Genomic DNA, 27,832 nt, shown 5'->3' with positions numbered 1-27,832 from the left:
GTATGTCATTGTTAGCGCAGTAAATGGCAAATCGTTTCCATTTTGCAGCATAGCATGCCCTAGTAGTAGGTCTCCTGGCTTCTTTAATGATATTCATACAGTCTGGAGGAAGGTTGAGGTACCCGAACTCTAAGACTTCAGGAGCCAGATTGCCAAGTTCAGTGTTTGAGGATCTGGGTGTCTGATTTCTCCATGGTTCTGGGTTAAGAGATCCGGGGAGAGATGCAGTTTTTGATGTGGAACTAGCGATAGTTCCAAAAGTGTGGTGAACCAGGGTTGACGTGCCCAAGTGGGAGCCACTAGGATGAGTGTCAGCGACTGTTGTTTCAGTTTGCGTACCACAAATGGAATGAGAGGGAGAGGCGGAAAAGCGTACGCAAATCTGCCTGACCAGTTCATCCATATTGCATTGCCCTTTGACCGTGGGTGTGGGAACCTGGAGGCGAAGGTTGGGCATTTTGCGTTTTCTGGTGTGGCGAACAGGTCTATGTCTGGTTGTCCCCACTTTTGGAAGAATGGGAGTAAGACTTTGGGGTGTAGTTCCCATTCGTGTATCTGCTGTGTGTGGTGACTTAAGAGGTCTGCCACCTGGTTCTGAACCCCTGGGAGGTGCTCTGCTAGCAGGTAGATGTTCCGGGGAATTGCCCATCTCCAAATTTGTTGCGCCAGTTGGGACAGTTGTAGAGAATGTGTCCCTCCTTGTTTCTGTATGTAATACATTGTGGTCATGTTGTCCGTGCGGATGAGGACAGTTTTGTTCTGGAGATGCACTTGGAAGGATTTCAGTGCTAGGAACACCGCTTGAAGTTCTAGGTGATTGATGTGGAACTGTTTTTGTTGAGTGGTCCACCGCCCCCGAGTGGTATGTTTAAGGAGGTGGGCTCCCCACCCTGTGAGAGATGCGTTGGTGGTCAGCACAACTTGTGGAAGGGGCTCCAAGAACGGCCGCCCTTTGGACAGGTTGATGGTGTTCCACCACTTCAGTGAGCGAAGTGAGCGGCTGTCCACCAACACCAGATCGGTAAGTTGTCCGTGGGCCTGATTTCACTGTTGTGCTAGACATTCCTGTAAGGGACGCATTTGAAGGCGTGCGTAGGGTACTATGGAGATACATGACGCCATCATGCCTAAGAGTTGCATGAACACTCTTGCGGGGAGAGTGTGTTGTGTTTGAAATGTTTCAATCAGACTTTGTATGTTGGCTATCCTGGCTATGCTGGGATAAGCTACGGCTTTGGCTGTGTCTATGGTGGCTCCCAGGTATTGTTGTACTTGGGAGGGTTGTAGTTGAGATTTGGGATAGTTGATGGTAAATCCCAAGTTGTGCAGGGTTTGAATAGTGCGGTGAGTGTGGAGAACGCATTTGTCGAGAGTATTGGCTTTTATGAGCCAATCGTCCAGATAGGGAAAGACATGGATTTGTTGTCTCCTGAGGTGCGCTGCCACAACTGCCAAGCACTTTGTGAACACCCTTGGTGCAGTTGTTACTCCGAATGGGAGAACTGTAAACTGATAGTGTTGACCGTCTACCACGAATCGTAGATACTTCCTGTGAGCGGGATGCATAGGGATGTGAAAATATGCATCCTTGAGGTCTAATGTGGCAAGGAAGTCTCCTTGTTGAAGTAATGGAAGGACCTGTTGGAGAGTGATCGTGTGGAAATGATCTGATTGTATGTACTGGTTCAGTAGTCTGAGGTCCAGTATGGGTCTCAAGGTTTTGTCCTTTTTGGGAATGAGGAAGTATAGAGAATATACTCCTGTGCCCTGATGTTGTAGTGGAAAAGGTTCTATTGCGTTTTTCTGAAGCAAAGACTGTATTTCCTGTTTGAGGAGCGTGAGGTGGTGAGACGTCATGGGACGGTGTCTGGGTGGTATGTTTGGGGGCGGGTTTATGAGTTCGAGGCAGTAGCCATATTGGATAATTTGTCTTACCCACCTGTCTGTTGTGATGGTATTCCAGACAGGTAGGAACTGTTGAAGTCTTCCCCCGACCGGAGTGGAATGGTCTGGGGGGGGTGGTGGCAAGTCACTGTTTGGTGGCTGTAGAGGAACGGGTGTTGTTGTTGTTGCCCCGTCCCCGGCTTTTATTATTGTTTCCCCGATACCCTCCTCTAAAATATCCTTTGTTAGGGGATGTTTGACCTGATGTTTTGAAGGTGGAAGAGTTGTCTGTTCCCCCATTTTTGGAAGCTCCTCTATAAAAGGAGCGACGAAAGGAGCCTCTGGGTTGAGTAGACTGCAATGCTCCCATAGATTTTGCAGTTTCATTATCTTTCTTCATTTTTTCCAGGGCAGTGTCCACTGCCGGGCCGAATAGTTGCTCCTGATTAAAGGGTTGAGCAAGAATGGAGGTTTGTACTTCCGGCTTGAAGCCGGAGATGCGCAGCCATGCGTGGCGTCTAAGCAATACGCTTGTGTTGACTGCCCTAGAGGCGGTGTCCGCTGCGTCTAATGCACATTTAATGGAGGCATTGGATATTAGTTTGCCTTCTTGTATGAGGTCAGTGGCCTGTGTTTTGAAAGGTTCAGGCAGGTGTTGCAAGAGGTCCTCCAGTTGATCATAATGGGCTCTATCATAACGAGCCAATAGGGCTTGTGTATTTGCGATACACCAGTGGTTAGCCATTTGAGCGGCAACCCTTTTGCCGGAAGCCTCCAGGAGTTTAGACTCCTTGTCTGGGGGCGGCGTGTCTCCGGTTGTTTGGGAGTTCGCCCTTTTTCTGGCATTGGAGACGACTAGTGAGTCTAGGGGGAGTTGCGCCTTGATGTACGCAGGATCTTGTGGCGCTGGTCTGTATTTTTTCTCTATTCTGGGGTTGAGAACCCTGGCCCTGACAGGATCTTTAAAAACCTCAGTGGCATGCTTTATCACTCCCTTAATCATGGGTAGAATGTGGACTGTTTTCTGGGACTGCTCAAAAGTGTCAAGTAGAAAATCCTCCTCAGGAGTGTCGGTGTGCATGGTGACACCATAAAACGACGCTGCTCTGTTAATAAGCTGACCGAACCCTAAATGGTCATCAGGAGGAGAGGGTATTGAGGGGTATGGAGCGGGGTCAGGCACATCAGACATAGGGTAAGTCCAGTCATCTACTGGTGCTGTGTCCGGGAGCGTAAAGGGATCTGTAGGATCAGTGGGATAAGTAAAGAAATCTGGGTCTCCCCCTCCCCCTCCCCCAAAATCATCATCATCCTGTGGAGGTGGTGTATGAGAAGGAGATGGTAGAGGTGCAGGCGGTGGGGGTGGGGGGGATGGGATAGGAGGTAATGTAGGAGAGGAAGGACGTAAGGGTGAAGTGGCACAGTCCTTCTTCTTTGGAGGTGCTGGAGGAGGTGGTGAGTCCAGCTTCCTTTTCTTGTAGGGCACCGCTGTGACATGTCCAGTCTTTGGATTTATGTAAATCCGTTTTTGCTTAGGATCAGGTCGAAAGAGTTCCTCAGTGTCCGAAGGCGGCTGTGGCGCCGACATTTTCGGGTCTTTATGGACGTGTTTGGGCACCGAAGATGTTTTGGGTGCCGAAGAACTTTTCGGTACCGGTGGATTTTTCGGTGCCGAAGAACCTTTCGGTGCCGATGAGCTTTTCGGTGCCGAGGAGCCTTTCGGTGCCGACGAGCCCTTTGGGGTCGGTGGAGATTTCGGCGCCGAAGAACGTTTCGGTGCCGGTGGAGATGTCGGGACCGAGTGACGTTTCGGGTTCGATGGAGTTTTCGGTCCCGAAGCCTGCTTTGGTGCCGAAGGCACAATGACGTGAGGTTTGCTCGAGCCCGAGCCACCTGCAGGCTTACTTTTCTTCCGAGCCGGACCCGAGGGCGGGGCTTCAGAAGATGTTTTTGGATCGCGACTGGGCCCAGTTGGCAGAGTCTTGACCAATGTCTTTTTGGGCGGTGTTGGGGTAGGGGGGCTGGTACTCACAGGCTGCCCCGGATCTGAATCGTCGGCCTCGGACACGATTTGGAGATCTTCGGAGTCATCGTCAGGAACGTCCTGTGCAAAGATGTCTTCTGGTTCCGGAACCGGCTTGGCCATGATATAGCGTCGAGCTCTCCGGTCCCAGATGGTTTTCTTCGAACGGAATGCGGCGCAGGCTGGACAGCTGGATTCCTTGTGGTCTGGTGAAAGGCACAAATTACAGACCTCGTGGTGATCGCTATGAGGGAACTTTGCTCCACATTGGGGGCATTTTTTAAAAGGTGTCCTTTCCATCAGCCGCGTCCGGAGTCGGTCCGATATGGTTTTCGACGTCGAGTTTTGAAGTTATGAGAGTTGTAGGGATTGCTATAAGTTTTCTGCTGGAGCGGAAAAAAGTTCATCCGAACCCAATGGCGGAAAAAAAAAAACAATCTGAGGATGGAGTGGATGCCCATGCGCACTGTTGTCCAGGGGGGGACCAAAGACTTCTTCCGAAGACAAGAACAACCTGCAATCATCCGAGCCCAACACCAGATGGCGATCTTATCCTTAGTGTGTGATCTGCAGCTCATATGCCTCGAACACGAGTATTGCATAAATTAAAACCTGCTTTACCCTGACCTTGTATCCCGCGCATATCTTCTGAAACGCTACAGTGGTATTATATGGAGTGTATTTATGTTGCATTGAGTAGAGTGTAATTATGTGGCACTGAGTGGTAATATGTGGAGTGTATTTATGTTGCATTGAGTAGAGTGTAATTATGTGGGGTGTAATTATTTGGCAGTGAGTGGTATTATGGGGAGTGTATGTTGTATTTACTAGAGTGTAATTATGCGGTGTGTAATTATGTGGCACTGGGTGGTATTATGTGGAGTGTATTTATAGAGGCACCAAGCTTGTGAATTGTGATCATCCTTTTCCCTCCAATCGCACAGGACTATCTTGGAGAGCCTCGCAATAAGTTATTGACCAGTGTAAAACCAATGAAAAAACCCAGTACAGAAGCAGGTCTCCAGTTTTGCTGCTGTGCACTGAATGAGATGTCGAACCTACAGTCTTACCCGGTCCTTTATTTGGCCTTTTTTATTTTGCAATAACTGTTGAACCACTAGTGCTTACAGAAGCACCCCAATAGATAACTCTATACAATTAGTCCTAAATACAGAATTTTAACAGAGCTGTTCATGTGCTCCCCCTGGTAAGGAGGCCTCATCCTGAACGGTAATAAGCATTCTGAGCCAGCGGGCCTTGGGATGCGGGATGGCAGGGTGCTCCTCAGGAAGGACTTAATGTAAGCATGAAACTTGCCGTCCAGCCAAGGTCAAACAGACCACGATACGGCTAGTCGGTAGCAAGATTAATCCTCGAACATGTGGAGACTCTTAACCCGACACCGTAGAAAGTTGACACATTATGTTGTTATAACTTGATAAGACTTTATGGCGTGATTGACGAGTTTATACATATATGCGTTAGAACAGAGGAACCCCCCAATGCCAGTGATGCCCCAAACTGCGAGACGTTGCACAACAGCATGCGTGTTGGAAGATGAACAAGAATTCTACTCACGTTGTAGAGTACGCACAATCTATGCGCTCACCTCGACCCCAGCTTCCCCCAAGCTCTCCAGTTGCAGTCAGCCTGGCGGAATTACATGTGTGTCCTGGGTTTTCTCTGAGGAAAGTAAGCCGTGGGTGGCTGGGAGCACTCATTTGCAGTTCAGTAGTCACCATTATTACTCTGGCGCACTATTTCACAAGGTTTAGTAATTTAATCAGGATGAAACTTTTAAACATCAATCCTCATAAAGCCTCCCGACTCCTCGGTCTTGCTTACTGCGGTCTTGTCAAGCTGTCTCTTGACAAATCCTTGCAGTGCTTCAGATAGTTCTACGCATTTCTCATGCTCTCTTGGTGAAGATCGAACAGTGCAACTATAAGCTGGGCGAACCCCAAGAATTCTTCCCGTTCCCTTTGATCCACTGCCAGCGAGACGTTATGAGGTGTTAGATAACTGTACACACCGTGCCATGGGATGCCAATGGCGTACAATGCTGCAAGAAGACAAGCGACGCAAACAATTCACAGAGAGGCAGAAAGGGCATTATAGCGCTGCATGCCTACTGGTTTGGGTGCTATAAAAATGTTATGGATTAGGCCGAAAAGAACAATGAAAGCGCACCGTAATACAACAAAGATACACACTTTCTGCGACTCCCAGCAGCGGCTCCTGCACCAAAACAACCTGTATTGGAATATATATATATATATATTACATATATATATTACCTACTGGCGGTCGCCAGTAGGTAGATATAGTTAGGACCTATTTTCCATAGGAAATCCGCAACATTCTATTTGGAATAACTATGGCGCCGATTGACGAATCTTCGCGAAATTTTCCAAACTTTTGGCCAGCTCCGGTCCACTCCTATCTTGAAAATTTCACGGTGATTCGTCAAGCAGGGGCCGAGAAAAAAGGGGGGTCCCAAAACGCATTTTCCCATAGGACCTGTTGACGCAGCTACAGCCCGAACTGCTGAACAGAATTACACCAAATTTGGCAAAGAGGTAGTCCTCAGTTCAGACTCGTGCCTTTTGCTTAAATGGTGTAAATCCGTTCAGTAGTTCCTGAGAAAATTAAGGTTAAAAAGATATATCTATCTATGGCCTCGGAGGATCCGCGCACCCTCCCCGCACCCAGCGCGCACCCTGCCGTGCACAAGCTGTATTCTAATTGGCTGTCAACACTCCAGATCAGGAAGTGCTGGCAGCCATCTAGTGCCTCGGTAGAACCGAGGCACAAGAAACCTGAAAAATAAACGTGAAAAAACGCGACAAGGGGGCAGGGTAGAAACACCCTGACCCCCTAGGCTTGCTCAGGGGGTCCCACAAGGACCCCCAGGGCGAAAAAAAGAATTTCGGCCACGCTGAATATTCTAATTTGCTCCCGGGGGCATAATTTAAAAAAAAAAAAAAAAAAAGTGGGGGGGTCCCAATCCCCCCCCCACACTGCCCTGGGGACTGCCACCCCCCGGGGCTTTATTTCATTGTATGCGGGGGGCTCATTTCCCCCCCCCGGGGCTTGTTTTTTTTTTAATAAAAAACCCTGTGTGGGGGGGCTCGAGTCCCCCCACACACCCCGGGGACCGTCACTGGCCGGCACTAAATATTTTAAATAGGGGGTCCGTTACGGACCCCCAAGCCCCGGGGACCACCACCCCCTGGGGCTTTAAATTAAGTGGGAGGGGGGCCGCGCGGCCCCCCCTGGAGCCAATGATGGCCCTGGGGACCGCCACCCCCCAGGGCCGGCTCCTGCAGTGTCCTGGGGTGCCCACCCCCGGGACACTGCTGTTTGCAATGGCAGGGCGGGAGCCTCGCGGCTCCCACCCTGCCATTGCAAACTGCTTTGCTTCATTGAAGCGAGAGCAGGGAAACCTGCTCTTGTTTCAATGAAGCAAAGCAGGTTGCTTTTCCACATGGGGAGCAGCATGTTAGCTGCTTCCCATGTGGAAAAGCAATGCCGGCTCCTGGGACCGTGGGATTGGGACCCCCCCACGGTCCCCAACGAGGTGGCCAGGCCCCGGGGGATGGGGCCCCGGGGCCAGTAGTGGCCCGGGAGGGGGGGCCACGCGCCCCCCTCCTAAAAAAAAACAACAAAGAAATCGGCCCGGGGGATGGGGACCCCGGGGCCAAAATGGGCCACAGGAGGGGGCAAGGCCCAAAAAAAATAAATAAAAAAAAGGGCCATGCCCCGGGGGTTAGGTCCCCGGGGCAAGGTATGGCCCCCTTCCCGATTTTCGGGGGGTTTTTTATTAAAAAAAAATTGGGGATAGGCCCTGGGGGATGGGGTCCCCAGGGCCAATAAATTAGAAAAAGAAGGGGGGCTCACAAACCCTGGCGTGTTTGCAGAGGGGGGGGATCTAATTCCCCTTGAATACTGGGGGTCCCTGGGGGCCAACTAGCCCACCAGGAACCTCCAGTATGCACCAGGGGGCTGCGTTGCAGAGAGGTGTAATGAGGCCACGCCCCTTTTTACACCTCTCTGCAACGCAGCTCCGTGGCGCTTACTGGAGGTACCTGGTGGGCTAGTTGGCCGACAGGGGACCTCAGGATTCAAGGGGACTTAATCTCCCAACTTAAAACGTGCCACGGGGCGCGTTTGCACAGTGGTGAAGGTAGGGGGCGGGGCCTGAGGTGATACTGTTCAAACACGCCCTGTGGCGCGTTTTAAGTTGGGGAATTAATTCCTCTTCAATCCTGAGGGTCCCTGGGGACCAACTAGCCCACCAGGTACCTCCAGTAAGCGCCACAAAGCTGCGTTGCAGAGTGTTGTAAAAAGGGGCATGGCCTCTGAACACCTCTCTGCAATGCATCTCCCTGGCGCATACTGGAGGTACCCGGTGGGCTAGTTGGCCCCCAGGGGACCTCAGGATTGAAGAAGAATGTAATTCTCCAACTTAAAACGCGCCACAGGGCGTGTTTGCACACGTCACCTCAGGCCCCGCCCCCTTCCTTTACCATTGTACAAATATTCCTCGAAAATCAGCCGAACTACGAATTACGATTTACTCACCTGTTATCAGGAGAGAACCCAGGGCTGCATCTTTTAGGCCAGCACTGACCCAGAAAAGTAAATCTAAGCGTACTTACCAGTAACTTGTATTTCTTTCCATAGGAATCCATTGTGTGGTTTTCAGCAGAAAAGTTTCTAAGTTTCCATTTTTGAAACGTAGAAATATTCCTCTAAAATCAGCCAAACTACGAATTACGATTTACTCACCTGTTATCAGGAGAGAACCCAGGGCTGCATCTTTTAGACCAGCACTGACCCAGAAAAGTAATTCTAAGCGTACTTACCAGTAACTTGTATTTCTTTCCATAGGAATCCATTGTGTGGTTTTCAGCGGAAAAGTTTCTAAGTTTCCATTTTTGAAACGTAGAAATATTCCTCTAAAATCAGCCAAACTACGAATTACGATTTACTCACCTGTTCTCACGAGAGAGCCCAGGGCTGCATCTTTTAGCCCAGCACTGACCCTGAAAAGTAATTCTAAGCGTACTTACCAGTAACTTGTATTTCTTTCCATAGGAATCCATTGTGTGGTTTTCAGCAGAAAAGTTTCTAAGTTTCCATTTTTGAAACGTAGAAATATTCCTCTAAAATCAGCCAAACTACGAATTACGATTTACTCACCTGTTATCATGAGAGAACCCAGGGCTGCATCTTTTAGACCAGCACTGACCCTGAAAAGTAATTCTAAGCGTACTTACCAGTAACTTGTATTTCTTTCCATAGGAATCCATTGTGTGGTTTTCAGCAGAAAAGTTTCTAAGTGTCCATTTTTGAAACGTAGAAATATTCCTCTAAAATCAGCCGAACTACGAATGACGATTTACTCACCTGTTATCAGGAGAGAACCCAGGGCTGCATCTTTTAGTCCAGCACTGACCCTGAAAAATAATTCTAAGCGTACTTACCAGTAATTTGTATTTCCTTCCATAGGAATCCATTGTGTGGTTTTCAGCAGAAAAGTTTCTAAGTGTACATTTTTGAAACGTACAAATATTCCTATAAAATAAGCCGAACTACGAATTACGATTTACTCACCTGTTATCAGGAGAGAACCCAGGGCTGCATCTTTTAGCCCAGCACTGACCCTGAAAAGTAATTGTAAGCATACTTAACAGTAACTTATATTTCCTTCCATAGGAATCCATTGCCTGCTTTTAAGTAGAAAAGTTTCTAAGTGTCTATTTTCACAAACTAAAAATATTCCTAAAAAATCGTCTGTATGACTTAAACACATTCTTTCAACTGTTTACAGGAGATTCACCTGTGCTGGATCCAGGATCCACCACTAAGAAAAAGGAACGATAACACTACTTACCTGCTGAGTGAATGTTCTGCCATAGGATAACATTGGTGATTCTATGGGGAAAAGTGTCAACTTATAAAATACAATAATAATCCTTTAAAATCACAACTGTAACCAAAACGCTTTAACTCAACTGTTTACAGGAGATGTCCAAGGACTGAATCTAGCATCCAGTCCTGTGGTTAGAAAAGTAATCCATAAAGTAACTAATTGCATTTGACTAGAAATTCACATTGAGCTCAATGTTGCTTTGTGTTTGAAATTGTGTTGCCCATTGCAACAACTGTAACTACTGTACTTAAAAGTTTATTGCCTATTTGCAAAGTATTTAAACTTAAGTAATTCATTCTGAGAAAGAATATTTTGTATTGTAATGTATAATGTAATTAAAAAAATAAAATATCTAAAAATAAACAGTTTAAACAATGTAGTAAATCAGTATAAAAAAAAATCAGTATAACAAATAATACATTAAAAATTGTCATTTACAAAACCTTTGAAATTCACTGAAAAAACCATAGGTTTCAGGCCTGATATAGTTAGGAATTAGCATTTAAAAAACCTTAGAAATTCACTGAAAAAACAATAGGTTTTAGGGGTGTTATAGTTAGCTGGACATTTCACTCGAACAAAACCATTGAAATTCCTCCGATATAGTTAGTTGTACTAACTGCATCTCACGCGCCCGCAATCCACTGCTGATGATGTCACATATTACATCATTCATGACATGATCAGTGACATCACTGATGACATCTCAAATGACATCACTGATGACATCCCTGATGACATCATCCACGTGACAATCAGATACACCTCATCATACACTAGAATAACCTTTCATCACTCACTGTAAAATACAGAGTGCCAGATTTAAAACCATTGACACACCAATACAAGTTTCTAAACACCCACTCAGTGATTCCTAGATCTATACACACATCTAATCACTTACCTATAGATTCACTCATACATGCTGTCAATGATCAATAGAACACTATCAAATATACTTATACACCTATATCGACATTACACACCAGCACACATCCTAATCACTTATGAAGTCAACCTACTCACTTATGCAAACAATAGCTCATACTTAGTTTTACTTAGCTATACACTTATACAAACACCACTTCATCTATTCATATAGATAATAACTCATACTTGGTATGTTATAAAAACACTATTACAAGTATACAGTTATCCATACAGTCACTCATACAATCACTGAGTCTTATGTATACTTATTTATATACAATTCAATTCAAGAAAACTTTATTTCGGAATAAATCCATAAAAGCACATAAAATCAGTATAAAACATTGACAACAATAGATAAAATCTTTAAAAATAATGCATCCAAACAGCCAATACATACTAATTACATACATAAATCAGGTCGACATTTTTAGGTATTTTTTCCGTTTGTGCCAGAAAGCCCCCAAGAATTTTGCCACTGCGAACACAATGTGCGCGGCCGTTTCACTCTTGAGAATTCTAAAGGCTTGATGACACCTTACGAAGCCCATATTCCTACAGATCGGAATGATCCACTTTCTACGGAGCTCAGTATAGCCTGTGCAAAAAAATATAAAATGCAGCTCAGTTTCCTCACTTGCGCTGCATGCCGGGCAAATACTGGATGTCGACAGGGACCAGGAGCTAGTGAAAGCACGGATTGGCAAGGACCCGTGCCTCCATTGCAGGTAGAGCTTCCTAATTATTACGGGGTAAACATTATCCAAGGCTGGTTCGAAGATGTATGTGCTCTTCATAAGAAGGAATTGGTTTGTTAGGGACCCTAGGGATTTGGAGGGTCGGAGTAAAGGAGCCTTAGAATCACGATACACCTTGGTTAGAGCCTTTTTAGAAAATTTGGGACACATATTTCCAGGATCATTCCATAGTGCATCTAGTCCTAGGCTCATCAAACTATTCCTTATGAATTTAAGCCAAGGAATATTCCCCGAATTTGGGAAGCTGAGAACTTCCTGGAGACCCTGTCTATAGTGAATCAATTCAGGCACTGTCCATAATCTGCGCCAGTAGATCACAGGACGAAGTGCCAACTCTTCCTCCAATGGTCTAATGCCTAAATCAAGTCGTAGGGGCACTAGCGGTGTACTCGGAGGAAGAGCTGCTAGACACCTAAGGAATCTGTTCTCCTCCTTTGTCAGGCTGTCCAGGATTTTATGACCCCATAGTTCACTCCCATAGGTAACTGCTCCTCTTGCTTGGACTCTATAAATATGAAGGGGAGGGCCTATGGGTTTAAGGGTTGACCTATTCTTCCCCACCATTGCTAGTATTCCACCGATATGTTGCGCCAGCTTCAGCCTTGTTTTCTCCTGATGTTGACCCCACCCCAATTCCTCATTGAGTGTGACACCAAGGTATTCAAACGTGCTCACTCGGTCTAGTACATTTTCCCCAATGCGAGGAATACGGTGAAACCTGGGTGGCGGATTGAAGGCCATAAATTTGGTCTTTGTGGTGTTAATTTCCAATCCATGCTCTCTACAGAAGTCCTCAAAACCATCCAGAACACGCTGGATTCCCATAGGTGACTTGGAGAGAAGGAGGGTATCGTCAGCAAACATAATTGCTGGGACCCTCCTTCCCGCCAATTTCGGGACATCCGAATTGGGGACCCCATTAAGATGGGCAATGACCCCGTTAACAAAGAGGCAGAACAGGGTCGGTGCAAGTACGCACCCCTGTCTTACCCCTCTCTCAACGGGGAACTTGTTTGAGAGTACGCCCTGCGCACCGCACCTCACACGGGCATAGGTGTTTGTATGGAGGCGGATGATCATATTCAGGAGATCAGCTGGCATCCCAACTTTCGCCAGGACTTCCCAAAGCTTACCACGGGGAACAAGGTCGAACGCAGCCCTTAGATCAACAAATACAGTGTAGAGGCTGCCACCCTCCAGCTGTATTGTTTTCCAATGTATAAGGGACAGCCTAAAGACCTGGTCCACGGTAGAGATCTTTTGGCGAAACCCAGCCTGAAGAGGGCTCAGGACATCCCAATCCTCGATCCAGTCCAAAAGACGATCCAACAGAAGCCTCGCAAAGAGTTTCTGTGGAACGTCTATCAGACTGATCGGTCTATAATTGGCGGGGAGCAAAGGTGAGCCCCTTTTAAAAATGGGCACAATCTCCGCCCCCAGCCAAGTTGGGGGAAGTGCCATCCCATGAATAATTGCGTTAAACAGTATCAGAAAGTACAGTGCCCAAATTCTGACTTCGTGCCTTAGGAGGTCGCCTGGAATCTTATCTAAACCTGGCGCTTTTCCTAAAGAAAGGCAAGTGATTGCCCTTTCCACTTCCTCCAGCTTAAAGTCTTCCAACACCGTGCAACTATCAATGGGGTTCACTAAGCTCTCAGGCGGAGTTCCCATTTGGTCTAGCCCAACACTGCTATAGAGGGACGAGAAGTGTTTTTCCCAGACTTCAGCTGTAGCATTACCTTCTATTGCCTTTACAGGCTCAGCAGAACCATGTCTGACTATGTGCCAAAATTTTTTGGAATCTCTAACTTTGAGAGCAGATGTTATTTCTGACCAGTTCTCCCAGTCCCAGTCTATTTTCGCGGCTTCCAGACTGGACTTATAGGCCACCCTCTTTTCCCTGATCACAAAAGATGTTTCCTTACTTTTAAGTGCTTGGAGGAGATCTTTCTTTGCTACCCTGCAGCTGGCATTGAACCAGGAGGCTCTTTCGCTCCTCGGTTTCCTGCCCCGGACCACAGGATTCAGTACCTCAGCTAGATTGGCACAAAAAGTCTGATGGATATCCTCAAGGGAAGAACAGCCATCCGACGAGGGCAATTGAGGGAGAAGGCTCTCCATTCTTTCCAAAGTTACAGCCACTTGCTCATATATAGCCCTTATACGGTTCGGTTTCTCTAATAGTCTATCCCACCTTAGTCTTCGTCTGTTACTAGACAGAGTAAGGCTAAGGGCAGGTAAACCATTTCCCCGAGATTCTGGCCTAAGGAGACCATCCGCAGCTAATGAAAGGATTAGGGGGTTATGATCACTATCAGCCCTTTGGGCAATTTTAAAATCTAATACCAATCTCCAGTCTTGGAGTCTGATCAGTATGTAATCGATCCGGGACTCCTGCCTTGGTCTGTTAAAAGTTGGCTGGGGCGGGTTATCCCCCTTGAACCTACCATTGCATGCTCTAAGTGAATTTGCCAATATTAATGTTAGAACTTGCAATAAGAGAGGTGAGGCTACCCTGACTGGCGGACCTGTAATTCTTTCGATTCCCCAGAGATCATCCTCCTCACTGCTGATCCCATCTAGGTACATCGGGAGTGGTTCAAACTGAATATTGAAGTCCCCTCCCACCAAGAGTATGTCTGGGCCAGTGAGGGAGTCAAGAAAAAACCCTAGATCCTCCAGTGTCCTTGAGGTGGCTGCAACTCCAACCGGTCTAGAGTATATATTTACCAATCTCAGACCCGCCCCATTGGGCCAACGCAAGACGACACATAGGATATCCAGAGAGTTAGTTTCTACCACCTCGGCAGTGCAACCTAAATGACAAGCAATCCATGTTGATAGGCCACCAGACGGGCATCCCTTCCCGCCCCATCTAGCTGGAATATCAAAAATAGCAAAACCGGGGTGGCTAAGATTTTCTCTAGACCACGTCTCTTGGAACATGCATATATCATGTTCTTTAATAAAGGTTTCCCAATCAGTATTACCTAGCTTGTTGGGAAGCCCAGCCACGTTCCATGACATAATCTCTAAAGCCCTCATAGTTCTAGTTACAGGCATAGAAGCCTCATGCGGGGTAATTTCTTCTATCCTTAAGGGAGCACAGACCTCCCGTGCGCTTTGTGCGTTGCATGAGGACCCCTGTAGAACTTTGGGCTTTCGTGGGAAGCAGCCACCCACCGCCTCCACCCCGTTCTCCATGTTTGCGGAACGGTAAGATTCGGTAGCTATTTCATCTATGGCCACCAGAGCATGTTCCAGAGGCCCTGAGCGACCCGCCAGTGAGGACATAGGTTGCCTGTCAGAGATAGAGTGGTGTAGACAGCAGGTCGACCGTTTGAAAATCAAATCCATACCCTCATCCTGGTCCCCCTGTGTGCTATGTCCATAGCCAAAAGAGATACTGAGTCAATCACAGTCATCAACTCCTGATAAGGCCCCAAATCTATTGACAACTTCGAGGGGAGTAAATGGTAGCGTGTAATTCACCCTCCGAGGTCCCATTCTGTGATTCCTAAATGGAACCATAGTCCATTCTGCTGCGTTTTCATATGCCACATGACTAGGTACATGCATGTTACAATGTGGAAGAAGGGAAGCAGATGGTGCTACGAATGGATGAAAAGGGGCCACTGTTTTTCTTGGAGCCCTGGGATGTGCATTATTAGAGACTATTGATCTTGGGTAAAAATATGATAATACACGGGGATTTATAGATCCCCGTGTGGAGCCCAAGGGGTAGTCTAAGATGTATTTGACTGCATTGGGGTCTCTAAAATTAATAATGATTACATCCCCTACTAGATCTTTGATTCTACGGCCCAACCAAGGAAGTCTCCGAACATGCAGTATCTCTCCATTGATGTTAGGGGGAAGGGGTCTATTTGTCCTAAGCCAGTGCACGATTTTATTTTTTAGGTTATAATAACCCTCATTTCTGTCCTTATCCAAAGGTGGAACTTCAGTTAACACCACCACATATGGTACCGCCTCTGGGGGCAAATTAACTTGATGGCTACGTGAATCGCTTACTCTAGCTAAGAGGTGATTCTCCCCCTTCTCCTTTGGGGATGTTACTCTGTTAGGATTTACAATTTCCTTCCTTAGTTCACCATCTACGTGTTGGCCATGACTTAAATTAATTGCGGTAAGGGTGGGCTTATCCCTGCGCTGGGAGTTGGAGCTACCTATCTCGTTAATCCTAGTGTGCGTGAGAGGTGGATCTAAATCCGTAGGGGGAGACGGGTAGTGAGTGGAATCTTTCGATGTACCTGGATGTTTTGTGAATAAAGATTCTAAATTCCCCAGTCGTGACTCTATATTTTTTAATCTTTCTATGATAGGTAGAGTGAACGATCTAATCAGCTTCTCGATGCTCTCAAGGTGTGATGTCACTGTACATGATTCAGGTAGGAGCAATGGAGAGCGAGACAAGTCAGGAGGGGGAAGAACCAGGGAAGAGGAGGGTGTTGCAGCCAAGTCGCATGTAATTAAGAGTGGTAGTGGAGCCTTTGTCAATGATACAGTGCTCTCAGTTTGTATGGGGCCCTTGCCAAAATCAGTGTGGTTAATATTACGAATTGGCAAGTTGCCTAACCTCTTTCTTCTCTTGGGCGGGGGGGGCCTTATAACTTTGGACACCTGTATCCTCCCTGCCTTTTTGATAGTGGTCTTAGCCCTCGGTTCAGTTGGAGTAATAACAATATCAATTTCCTTTCCAGAAATAATAGAAGTATTGGCGGAAGACACATTAGTTAAAACTAGTGACGAGTTAAAATTACTGGGTGTGGAATCAATTGTTCTTAACAGCTCTGGGACGTTATCCATGGCTAGCGCCTCCTGCGTCAAGGTAGAAGGGCTTAGCACAATAGAGGACAAAGGCAGAGGAGATGTACTGTCCAGTAATGTCCTATTTTTCATGTACTCTATGGAGCGGCGTCTCTCGGCCCTTCGTTCAGCGAGGGTAGACTCCTTGTCCGTGAGTACTGCCATCTTTTTAAAATAGTCTACCAATGTACCTTTGGTTGGAACGCCATGTTTAGCAGGTGAGTTAGTAGCTAGAATAGCAGCCATATTAATACTAACAGTGTGAAGCTGTAGACTCACGGTTAGTAGATGTTGCGAATAGGGAGTTACCCCAGTCCGGTCTCCTCGTGACTCTGAGGGCCCGCTCTTTGCCCGGTCTTCGCCCCGGCTCTCGTCCCGCACGCGTCCCGCTAGCGCGCGAGAACTGTATTATGATATTATAGAAGAGGGGGGCGGAGATAGGGGAGGAGTCGGGAAGAGGGCCAGGTGCAGCCGGTGTGGAGCGCGCACAGCTCCCTGGTCCTCGCAGTCCCAAATGCGTGGATCTCTAGTAGCAGGCTCTCCCCTGCAGCTGGTGAGTTCAAGCAGCGCTATGGCTCCAGGTTGCGGCGTCCGTTGTAATTGGCAAGCCCCAGTGTCCAACAGCAGGGAAACGGTCCTCGAGCGGCAGTATTCCACAATTATGTTCTAAGTCCTCCCACAGAGCATCCCCGAATTCAGACTCATGTCCGTACTCCTTTGCTGAACTCAGAGGGACGTTGCAGGGTCTACACGAAGCACTGGCACGCCACAGGATTCTGGCGCCGCCTTCAATCCTCGGCGCTCTCGGCAGCGTGTTGTTGGCGGCGTTACTGTGCTTGTGGTCAGCCTGGGTCCTCAATCGGCTGTTCGGGATTATTTCCCTTCACCGGATCTCCCTGTGAGGACTGCAGCGAGAAGTTGTTTCGGTCCGGGCATTCACCTTCAGTGCTCTTTACTCTGTGTGAGGTGTCACGGCTCTCGGCCGCTGCCGGCGCTCAGCGAGTTCACCCCGGTCAATCTGACGACTGAGCCTCCGCCATGCCCGGGCACTTGGCCAGTTTCCGGCGACCGTCAGCTCCAGTGCCTCTCTCCCCTCCTTGCCTCGCGCACCCCCAGATGGCTTCCGAGTCTCGGCTCAATCTTCCCAGCAGCGAGTCAGTATCAGGAACGTCAACAACTGACACATACACTGGCTTTTATTTTTCTAGTTTGTTGGACATGTACCATTGAGACATATATTTGCTCATCGCCACACCCATAAAGATATTCACTCACCCAAACAACTGTTATAACATGTAGTTTTAACTTCATATACCTACTGAATCAACTATTCACACATCTTTGGGCAGTCACACACCCCCCACCGAACCACACACACATTCACTCTCCCATACAAATACTCAGTTAACTAATCAATAAATAATATAGACTTTCGCGTAGCTAGTAACCAACTAGTGCAGCAGTTTACACAACAACTGACAAAGTGATACAGATATTCAGACAGTTTAGTCACTATCCAATATATTTAGTGAGACACTATAAAGTAGTCAAGTAAACAGTCAATCACACTGCTACTAAAACCTCCATCCAGATATTTATACTTATATATCCACTCATTCTTCAATGTAGATTGCTATATATATATAATACATATTTAAATAACGAACCAAACCACATTCTCTGGATGATGTCATCAGTGATGTCATCAGTGATGTCATTTGAGATGTCATCAGTGATGTCACTGACCATGTCATGAATGATGTAATATGTGACATCCTCAGCAGTGGATTGCGGGCGCGCGAGATGTAGTTAGTACAACTAATTATATCGGAGGAATTTCAATGGTTTTGTTCGAGTGAAATGTCCAGCTAACTATAACACCCCTAAAACCTATTGTTTTTTCAGTGAATTTCTAAGGTTTTTTAAATGCTAATTCCTAACTATATCAGGCCTGAAACCTATGGTTTTTTCAGTGAATATATATATACATACATATATATATATATATACAGACACACACACACACACACACACACACACACACACAGAGAAGGAAGTACAACAGTAAAGGAAGATAAGGCTACGGGAGAAAAAAAGGAGAAGGAAAGAAAACACAAGACAACCAGCACAACGAGCGCGGACCGCCATCTGCTTCCAATTAACACGAACACGATAATTGGAAACAGATGGCATTGATGCTCGCTCCCGAGCACCCTGGGCTAGGGAACAAAGAAGGCGGGACATGCACCTGCCTTGGACCAATTGCGTGCTGTCTTTTTTTAGAAAGACGCATACACAGGCCAATTGCGGGTTAATAAAAAAAAGCAGAGTTCAAAAGCCCTTGCTAAATGCCTCGCAGAGCAGGGCATGTGCGCTGGCTCAGGCGAGACCTAAAAAGGGGTCTTTTTTACTTTGGCAGAGCTCGAAACGGAATACCAACTGTCAAATAAACAGCAATACAAATATTTACAACTACAACACCCTTGGAGAGCACAAAAACCAGATATAACGGATATCCCCGAATACGCACCACTAGAAAGGAGACTACTAAAAGAAGGGTTATCCTCTAAGGCAGTCTCCAGGACATACAGAACCTTGATAAATAATATCCCCGATAGACTATTAGCTCTTAGAGATAAATGGGAGGAAACCACAGGTACACTCAAGGACATAGATTGGCAAATGGTACTGATGCACCCATGAGAAGTGGCGATTAAGCTTTGTCTAAGATTAATGCAGTACAAAATATTGCACAGGGGAGGCAAGATGGCGGCCGCTTGAGACCACAGTGCAGTAAGCTCCGGCCGGTGCTCGTAGCAAAGCTTTCACAGGCTGTTATGTGAAGAAATTCAAGTCCAGGCTGTGATCACGCTAAGGACGTGAAGAATGTTATATGAGGGATCAGCTGACAGGAACGGAATATCGAGTACGAGCCGGGTCACGATATTGGCTTCAGCAATTGGCCTATCCATAGTCCGATATCTATGCAGTATTAGTCAGAATTATAAGATCTACTATCAATCTTACCGGAGTGACGCGGAAGCTCAGCAGCGGCAGCGTGGCGCGATGGCTCCGAAGAATGCCTCAAAGAATACAGTTGCTGCAGCCATGAAGCAAAAAGAGGCGAGAGCGACCAGGCTGGCCATTCGAGATACAGTTGAGGCATCAGTGACGGGAGCGTCAGAGAGGATTCCACCCAAGGCTTTGAGTGCAAGCGGCACCACCCGGAAGATCGGACAGACTGCCTCCTCTATGATCGACCTCCTGCGCGGAGCCCCGGCTCGTCCTCTTCCGGGTCGAGGTGAGCAGTGCAAGCCGCATACTCGAGACGCGCTGGAGGCTGCCACAGTAAGCGCCGCAACGACGGAAACTGAAACTGACAACACTGCTAAAGGTATTTCTCCTGCTGACGGTGTTAGATGGTGCCGCACACAGATACAGATGGTGAGAGAAGGGGAAGATCCTGGGGCTCCTGTGGGGGGGGTAAATGACGTGACACAAGCTTCCGCTGAGACTGCAGTGAATAAGAAAACTGACAGTAGTCCTCACTCAGCATTGACATTAACCTCTGAGCCCGGGAGCAATGTCGATCTAACACCCCTCCCCACTCAAACAAATAGCCTAGGAGGCCGGCAATCGAGCCAGGCTCTATTACCCTTACCGAGAGATCTACAATCTGTGCAGCTGGGTGAAAATCCGAGTGAAAATCTGAGCGAAGCTGATACAGACACAGATAAAGACAGAGACAAGGACAAGGATAAGGATAAGGAGCCTAGCGATTTTTACTCTTTCTCTGATGAGTTGGGATGGTCAACTGATACTGCCTCTAATCTATCTGAGTCCAGTGATGAAGAAATTAATATTAATAAGGTTAGAACTGCTCAGAAACTGGGACCTAAACACAGGAAAAGCCACCACGAATCGATAGACTTGGCTAGGGATTATACCCCTATTAGTGACCTCCCCCCCCCCAGGTACAACTTCGATACAATCGCAGGGGCCTATGTCCAATCTCAATCAACATCAGGAGCAAGGTACCACTCTGGACACAACTGCACCAACGTTAGAAACAATTTTGTTAGCTATAGCTCCGCATAGGGAAGAGACCTCTCATGATGGTCGTAGGGCCCAAGCAGAGCTACGTAAGGTGCAGGGTGTGGTCCGTAAGCTATCAAAGAAAATTGGCTCCTTCAATGATCGCATGATTGAGATGGAATCAAGACTATTGGTTAACGAAACAGAAACTGCGCTAAATCACGAGAAGTCTGAGGCACACGATAAAGAACTCTCAGATATGATGTGGAAACTCGAGGACATGAAAAATCGCCAACGGCGAAGTAACCTACGAGTCCTGGGAATTCCGGAAGGAGTTGAAGGGGGGGACATCCGTTCTTTCATGGTTAAATTGTTTCACGATTCCCTCCCAGAATTGTCAGCCTGGAAGTGGGATATTGAGGTACAACGTGCCCATCGGGTACCCCTCACTATGAGAAGTATGCCTAAACCTGGAGCATATCCAAGGACAGTATTGGTATACTTTGGTAATTTTCTGCTTAGACAGGCGATTTGAGAGAAAGCTAGACCAGAGGCAAAAAAAACTAATGGCGACATAACTTATTTTGTACGCCCAGATTTCTGTCACGTAACGGTTGAGCGGAGGTGGCGCCTCCGCCAACTTATTAGACCATTTCAAGACAAAAAGCTCCAGGCATTCCTGAATAACCCGGCCTGTTTGAAAGTAATTAATGGTAACCAGACCAAATTTTTCACCTCTGAGATAAAGGCTAAGGAATATCTGGATACTCTCTAGGGCTGAAATTAGTTTCCTAGCTTTTGGTTAATTATTGGTACCCTTTTGGTATCCTTAAAATTCTTTCCCGTCCTCTATAATTCTGATACTAGTTTGTATTAAACCCCTTCTGGGGGTGTCAAGGTCTGGAATATATATTCAGATGGGGGGGGGGGGAAAGTTTGTTAAAGTTTGTTAAAAATATTCTACTAAGGAGGTGTCTAGATTTATTAGTGAGCACCGGCCCTTTACTGCACGTCCATCATCACAGACTCTTACGGAGTCTATTTGCCCTAATGACGGGGGAGTGGGGGGGTGGGGGGGTGGGTGGGGGTAGGGAGGGTAAGGGGTTGGGACTCAGGGGGTGGGACTGGGGGGTGAAAACATATATAAAAAAAAAAAAATGCAACCGCAGTTACAGATATAAAAATGGAAGCAGAGATGGAAATGGATTCTATGAGATTATTATTGGTAAATCTGGTCATACGGCAAGATCTGGTTGGTTAATAGATATAATGGAGTATGGCTAGCTTAAAGTTATGCTCGTGGAACATCGCGGGCCTCAACGATAAAGGGAAAAGGGATCGAATGTGGGGAGTGATCTCCCAAAATACGTTCGATATAATATGTCTTCAAGAGACACATATCCCTTGGGCAGAAAGAAATATATTGAGGGTCCCGGGGTTTGACTTAATGGCATGCACAACCTATACTACTAGAACAAGAGGAGTAAATATTCTGGCAAAATCTTTTTTAGGACCACCTATACGCAAGACAGTTGACCCTATGGGTAGGTGGGCGATTGTTGAGCTCAAAATAGGTATCACTATATGCTCTATTTATGCACCTAACCAGGATGATCCATCTTTTTTTTTCAATCTAGAGTTGGAATTAGCATCCTGGCAATCCACATTAATTTTTTGTGGAGATTTTAACATCTCTCTGCCTCATGGAGGCTTGATATGTAACCATGAGCAATTTAAATACGTTGGATATAAACCGAAGGTATATAGAGCCATATTACAATTAAAGGAAAGTCTAGGCCTAGCCGATGTGTGGGACATGAAACAACATCAAGATCCGGGATATACATATTTCTCATATCCACATAATAAATATGTCCGCATTGATTATATCTGGATGACAAGTAGCCGACTCAATGAGATACAAATAAATAAACTTCCAAAAACTATCTCGGATCATAATCCCTTAGTGCTCACAATAAGGACTAATAATACTCTAAGACCTCGGTCAAGCTGGTCCTTCGACAGAAAATTATTGGTTAATAATGATTATATAGAATATATCAAGATATGGGCACAGGGATTTATAGACGTTAATCGATATAGCGCCCCACGAGATGTGGTCTGGGACTGTTTTAAAGCTTCAATTCGAGGGGAAACAATAAGCTATGTCGCCAGAAAGAGGAAGGAGCTTGCTAGAGCAAATGAGTCATCTCTCCTAGAACTAGCTAGGAAAGAGGAGAAACATACTGCTATAATAATGCAAGGTGGTGATGGAGGGCCGATTCTAAATGATATGACGATTCTTAAAATGGAAATTAATAGCAGGCTGACCAAGAGAGCGGCAGAGATTTACCAATCCCATCGCAACGAGATATATGAGGCAGGTGAGATGGTCGGCAAGCAATTAGCTCTCCGCACTCGACAAAAACAATCCTTTAACTTAATTGCTAGTATTAAGGCAGACGGTCAAGAGCACACAACACCCAAGGCCATTCTGGAAGCTTTTAAAAAATACTATCAGAAGCTCTACCAAAGCGAGGATATGCAGGACCCCTTAACAATCAAGGATGAACTTGCTAGGTGGGCAACTGAGCAGGAGGGTAACCTAGGATTAGAGGATGATACCAGACAAGATCTAGAAAAAGATATAACCCTGGTAGAGGTACAAACGGCCCTTACAGAGCTTGCTCCAGGTAAGGCCGCAGGCCCAGATAAAATACCACTGGAGCAATATAAAATTCTTGGTATTATTATAACACCGCTCCTTCTAGATTTATTTATAAGTATCCAGGTTCGTGCTACCCCTCCTAGTTCTTGGAGAGAAACTAATATAGTTGTCTTTCCAAAAAAAGATAAACCGCCCGATCTAACTACATCGTACCGCCCAATCTCTCTTATAAACACTGACTCGAAGCTCTATTCTAAGATCCTAGCTAATCGTCTTGGGGGGATCGTCGAGCGTCTGGTCTCCCCGTGGCAGCACGGCTTCATTCCGGGCAGGGGCACTACGGATCACATCCGCAGTGTTATTGCTCTGTTTGAGGCCGTGGGTGTCTCGGGCGGCCGGATGTCGATGATCCTCCTGGATGCAGAGAAAGCTTTTGATAGGGTCTCATGGGCATTCCTATGGGCGGTACTCGTGCAAAACAAAATCGGTCCGTGTCTCATGAAATCCATCAAGGCTATGTATTTTACACCAAAGGCGAGGGTTTTGGCAATGGGTCTTGAGTCAGGGTATTTTGACATATCTCGAGGGACTCGCCAGGGGTGCCCATGTTCTCCGATTCTCTTCGCCCTCTATATAAACCCCCTAATTCTGAAACTGTTAAAAACAGAGTCTATTAAACCTGTTACAATAGGCCCATTTGATACCAAAATCCTCGCTTATGCCGATGACGTGGCTATAATAACATCTCATCCTGCTGAGGCCTTATCGATAATTGAACAGATTACTCATGTCTTCGGCCGCTTCTCTGGATATTCTCTAAATAGAGATAAAACAATGGTTATATGCACTCACAATACCCAATTTGCTGACTCAAGAAGAGTTGACAGTGCAATATACTTAGGAGTTCGGATATCCTCAAAAATAGAGGAAATAATTAATATAAACTACGATCCTCTTCTCCAAAAGATTAAGAACGACTTAAAAAGAATAGATGGTCTACATCTTTCAATTATTGGAAGAAGGAATTTGCTCAAAATGAATATACTACCCAGGGTCTTATATTTATTTTGCGCAATTCCGCTACTAGTAGACGATAAAATCATTAAGGCCCTGGAATCCCAGATGGTTAGATTTATCTGGGGTTATGGGAAAATAAGGAGATCAATCCGTTTTCTCTCTTTACCAACTATGAGAGGGGGCCTCTCTGTTCCGAATTTGGGATTTTACTTGTGGGCCACCATGATCCAACAGATGACCACGCTATTCTTCGTTAAAATACCTGAAGAAGAAATAGGGGATAAATGTATACCGTCAATTTACGAGCTCCTCATAGGAGATAAGGCTCATGGTCTCCTAGTAAAACAGTTGGAACCCTCCTACTACAAGAAAACCAAGTTTAAGATCATAACTAGTGCCTGGGGTATTTGGAGGAAAATAATGCGTCACCTTAATATACCTAAATATAATAAGTATATTTCTCTGTGGCACTCTGCAGCCTTACCAACACATATATATGATAGTATGGCTAGAAGATGGGAATACCTGGGAGTTCTAACGATAGGGGACTTTTTGCTACCGTGTAACATTAATAGATTTCAAGCCCTGCAAGGCAAATTCTATATTCCGGATAACAATATATTTAAATTTATTCAGATTAATACAATCTTAAAATTAAAGAGTTCTGATCTCTCTTTGAGTAATATTCCTATATTTGAATGTATGGCCAAATCTACAACCAGGATTGGCACTCTCTATGGAATTCTAATTGAAAACCAGCAGGATGATCTGGAAAACACGGAAGAGAGATGGTCAAGCAATTTAAACAACCCCAACGTTGACATTGATATGTCCCTCTACCTTTCAATGAAAGTATTTGTCTCGTCCAACTTGAAAGCCCAGTTATATAAGACCATATACGATCTCTATTTTACACCAGCTAAGCTTTACTCCTGGGAAAGAGGGCGAATTCAGAATGCCCGAGATGTGGAAAAAGTGGGGCACATCTACTCCACATGCTCTATGAGTGTAGTAAACTTGCTCCTCTAAGAGATTTGATAGCCGGTTTTTGGCGGGAAGTGTTTGGGCACTTAATACCTGAATCCCCCACTCTATATATGCTGGGCTATGACAACACACTCGGTCATACAAAGAGAGAAGGAATTTGTCTGTTCCTGGGGACAGCGGTCTATAGAATAATTTTAACAGCCCGCTGGAAGGACATAGATCCCCCCAACTTCCAGGTTTGGCTAGCTAGGCTGTTGGCTACTTATAACCAGGAGAAGGCTATTTTTGCATGTAAAGGTAAAAAGGCGAGAGCCCTAGGCAATATGATTTGGAAACCGATTGAAACTTGGAGGAATAATAATAGAAATGCATGATTGCAATATGCCTAGTTATAATCTTAATGGCCCCTCGGATTGTTTGTTTGTTTTCAACTGTAGTTATTGTACACCTGATCTGCTATATTTGACCAATGTTTAAGTCAAATTTCCACTTCTGCAATTAATTTCAATCTTTTGTATACGGAATGTAATTTTTGTAACGGCTGCAATAAAAAATATAATAAAAAAAGAAATTACACATTTTTCACAGGGTGTACTATGATAGGTCGCGACTCCACACAATGGGCAGGGCAGAAACACCCAACTACCTGCGCTGCAGAACAAATCAAGGTACCTACATGCATTCCCTGTGGGACTGCCAGCAAATACAAAGATACTGGTCACAAATAATTAAGGAGCTAAGTACTATATTGGAAGTACAGATACCTATGGATCCGAAATACACCCTCGTGGACATCCCCACAGATGTTGATATTCCCAGGTATAAACTTCTATTGGGAAATTTGGGGCTCATAGTGGCCAAGCGTGACATTGCCAGATATTGGGGTAAAACAGAGTTGTCTACTATGGCAGAATGGCGAGCCAGCATAGACTTTTACATGGGGGCAGAGAAAACTGTATATGCTGCCTGGGAGTGCCTGAAAAAGTTTAGAGAGATCTGGGAACCATGGTTAAACTACGACAATCCAGAAATGGCTGAGATGAAACAGACAACACAAGCCCCTATACATTGGGTTCATAACTTGTCTGTCGACACTTTGGTTTACCAAGAAGATGCGTGGCGTGCGGACGAGGCTTAACCCAAGGTGGGCCGATGCCAGTCAAGAAACTACTGTAATGTAACCTCTGTATTTTTTATGTGTATAAACTATTGGTAATAATGTCGAACTTATTGCATATATGACTCAATTGCTCCTGTGCTGGCTAATGTTTAAAAATATAATAAAAACAGTCTAAAAAAAAAAAGAATATGTAATTTAACGCTGTCTGACAAAAAGCACATGCCAAAGGTAGCCGCAGAGCTGGCGTAGACATACAAAACAAAGGCAGCAGAGGAGTATGCATGTTGTCCAAGGAGATAAATAAAGCTAGTTAAAAAGAAACAAACTATTTTAGGAGCAGGGCTGTCAGAAACTCTCCAGATTCAATAAACTCTCTTTAAAAGCACATCTTGTCGACCAGAGTTTAGTTCTGCGCCATTTTACAAGAGCCCATGTTAGATCAGAAATAAAAACCTCCTTCTTCATGCTCACCTGCAAGTGTTTGGGGAAGTTGAAGATGGTCGGGACCGCCCCCTCTCGAAGGCGCACGGTCTGCCCCGTCCTGTCGAAGCACTCTTCGGTGAAGTGTGTGGAGCACAAGCTGCTGCTCTTCGTCGGCTGCCAAGGCTTGCCGTTGGGCAACAAGCGGCGAAGCGCCAAAACCCATTTCTTTCTCCTCACAGGGTCCTTTGGGAACCTACAACAAGTGTCAAAACCAGAAGTGCGCTCAGTACTGGCTTGGATAACATCTCACTAAACCCACTGAGATCCCAGTCCATGCTGAGGAGTCACTCAAAAGGATGTCACTTGGAGCCTGCACAGGCCCCTGAGTGCGTCAGCTCACAATACTGCACTTTGCACAGTGCAGTTCAGAATGTCCTTTAAGCAGCATTCATATCCTTTGTGGCAAGATGAATATACTAAACAATATTTGGATTATTTGCATTTAGTTTGTAAACACTTTCCGTTACTTTCTATTTAAACATAATGTTGCCAAGTGTCAAACGGGTGAAAGGATAACCACAATTGACTCTAGCCATTATTTTGAGCAATTTGTTCCAACGTTGCAATGTATTATCCCAACATCCTCATTCCTCCTGTCTCACGTATGAATGAAATGGATCAGCTCAGCCAGAGAATCAACCATAGTATCCGAAAAGTAGCCGAAGAGGCATTTTTTCTCGATCAGTTCTACAGGTTAACTGCAGAGAGGATCTGGTTGGAAATAAAATGCTTTCTGAATTACAGATTGCCTTTCTGTAGCTCACTGCAAACAAATCCGACTTGGCTAGATTGCTTCCTTTTCTGAAAATATCCACTTGGCAACAATCTTTACTCATACTTCTCAGGGTGCCATGGGAGAGAGGGATGCTCCTAGCTGTCTTTCGTACAGAACGCCCAGAACCAAAGAGTGGCAGACTCCCTCCCCCCGTAGCTCAGACTTCCTTCCCCGTAGCTCAGACTCCCCTCCCCCCGTAGCTCAGACGTCTTCCCCCGTAGCTCAGACTCCCCCCCCTAGCTCAGACTTCCTTCCCCCGTAGCTCAGACTTCCTTCCCCCATAGCTCAGACTTCCTTCCCCCATAGCTCAGACTTCCTTCCCCCATAGCTCAGACTTCCTTCCCCCATAGCTCAGACTTCCTTCCCCCATAGCTCAGACTTCCT

The 27,832-nt window shown here is 45.9% G+C and overlaps 1 protein-coding gene across 4 annotated transcripts in view; it reads right to left on the bottom strand.

Annotated features, from left to right (window-relative positions):
- Positions 1 to 27,832, bottom strand: part of LOC146863540 (uncharacterized) — a 263,370-nt gene that overhangs the window by 202,758 nt on the left and 32,780 nt on the right. For 2 of the 4 annotated variants that reach the window (XM_085642996.1, XM_085642997.1), the window contains exons 2-3: positions 26,662 to 26,866; positions 9,807 to 9,847 (exon numbers count right to left, since the gene is read on the bottom strand). In XM_085642996.1, the coding sequence (XP_085499122.1) occupies positions 9,807 to 9,847; positions 26,662 to 26,836 (216 nt within the window). In that variant the 5' untranslated portion in view covers positions 26,837 to 26,866. The remainder of the gene's footprint in view (positions 1 to 9,806; positions 9,848 to 26,661; positions 26,867 to 27,832) is intronic. The other 2 variants (XM_085642995.1, XM_085642994.1) reach the window with 1 other exon arrangement.

Source organism: Triturus cristatus, chromosome 2_2, assembly GCF_964204655.1.
Source record: "Triturus cristatus chromosome 2_2, aTriCri1.1, whole genome shotgun sequence".
Taxonomy (NCBI): Eukaryota; Metazoa; Chordata; class Amphibia; order Caudata; family Salamandridae; genus Triturus; species Triturus cristatus.
The sequence above is the reverse complement of the archived record's forward strand: the minus strand, read 5'-3'. Positions and strand labels throughout refer to the sequence as shown.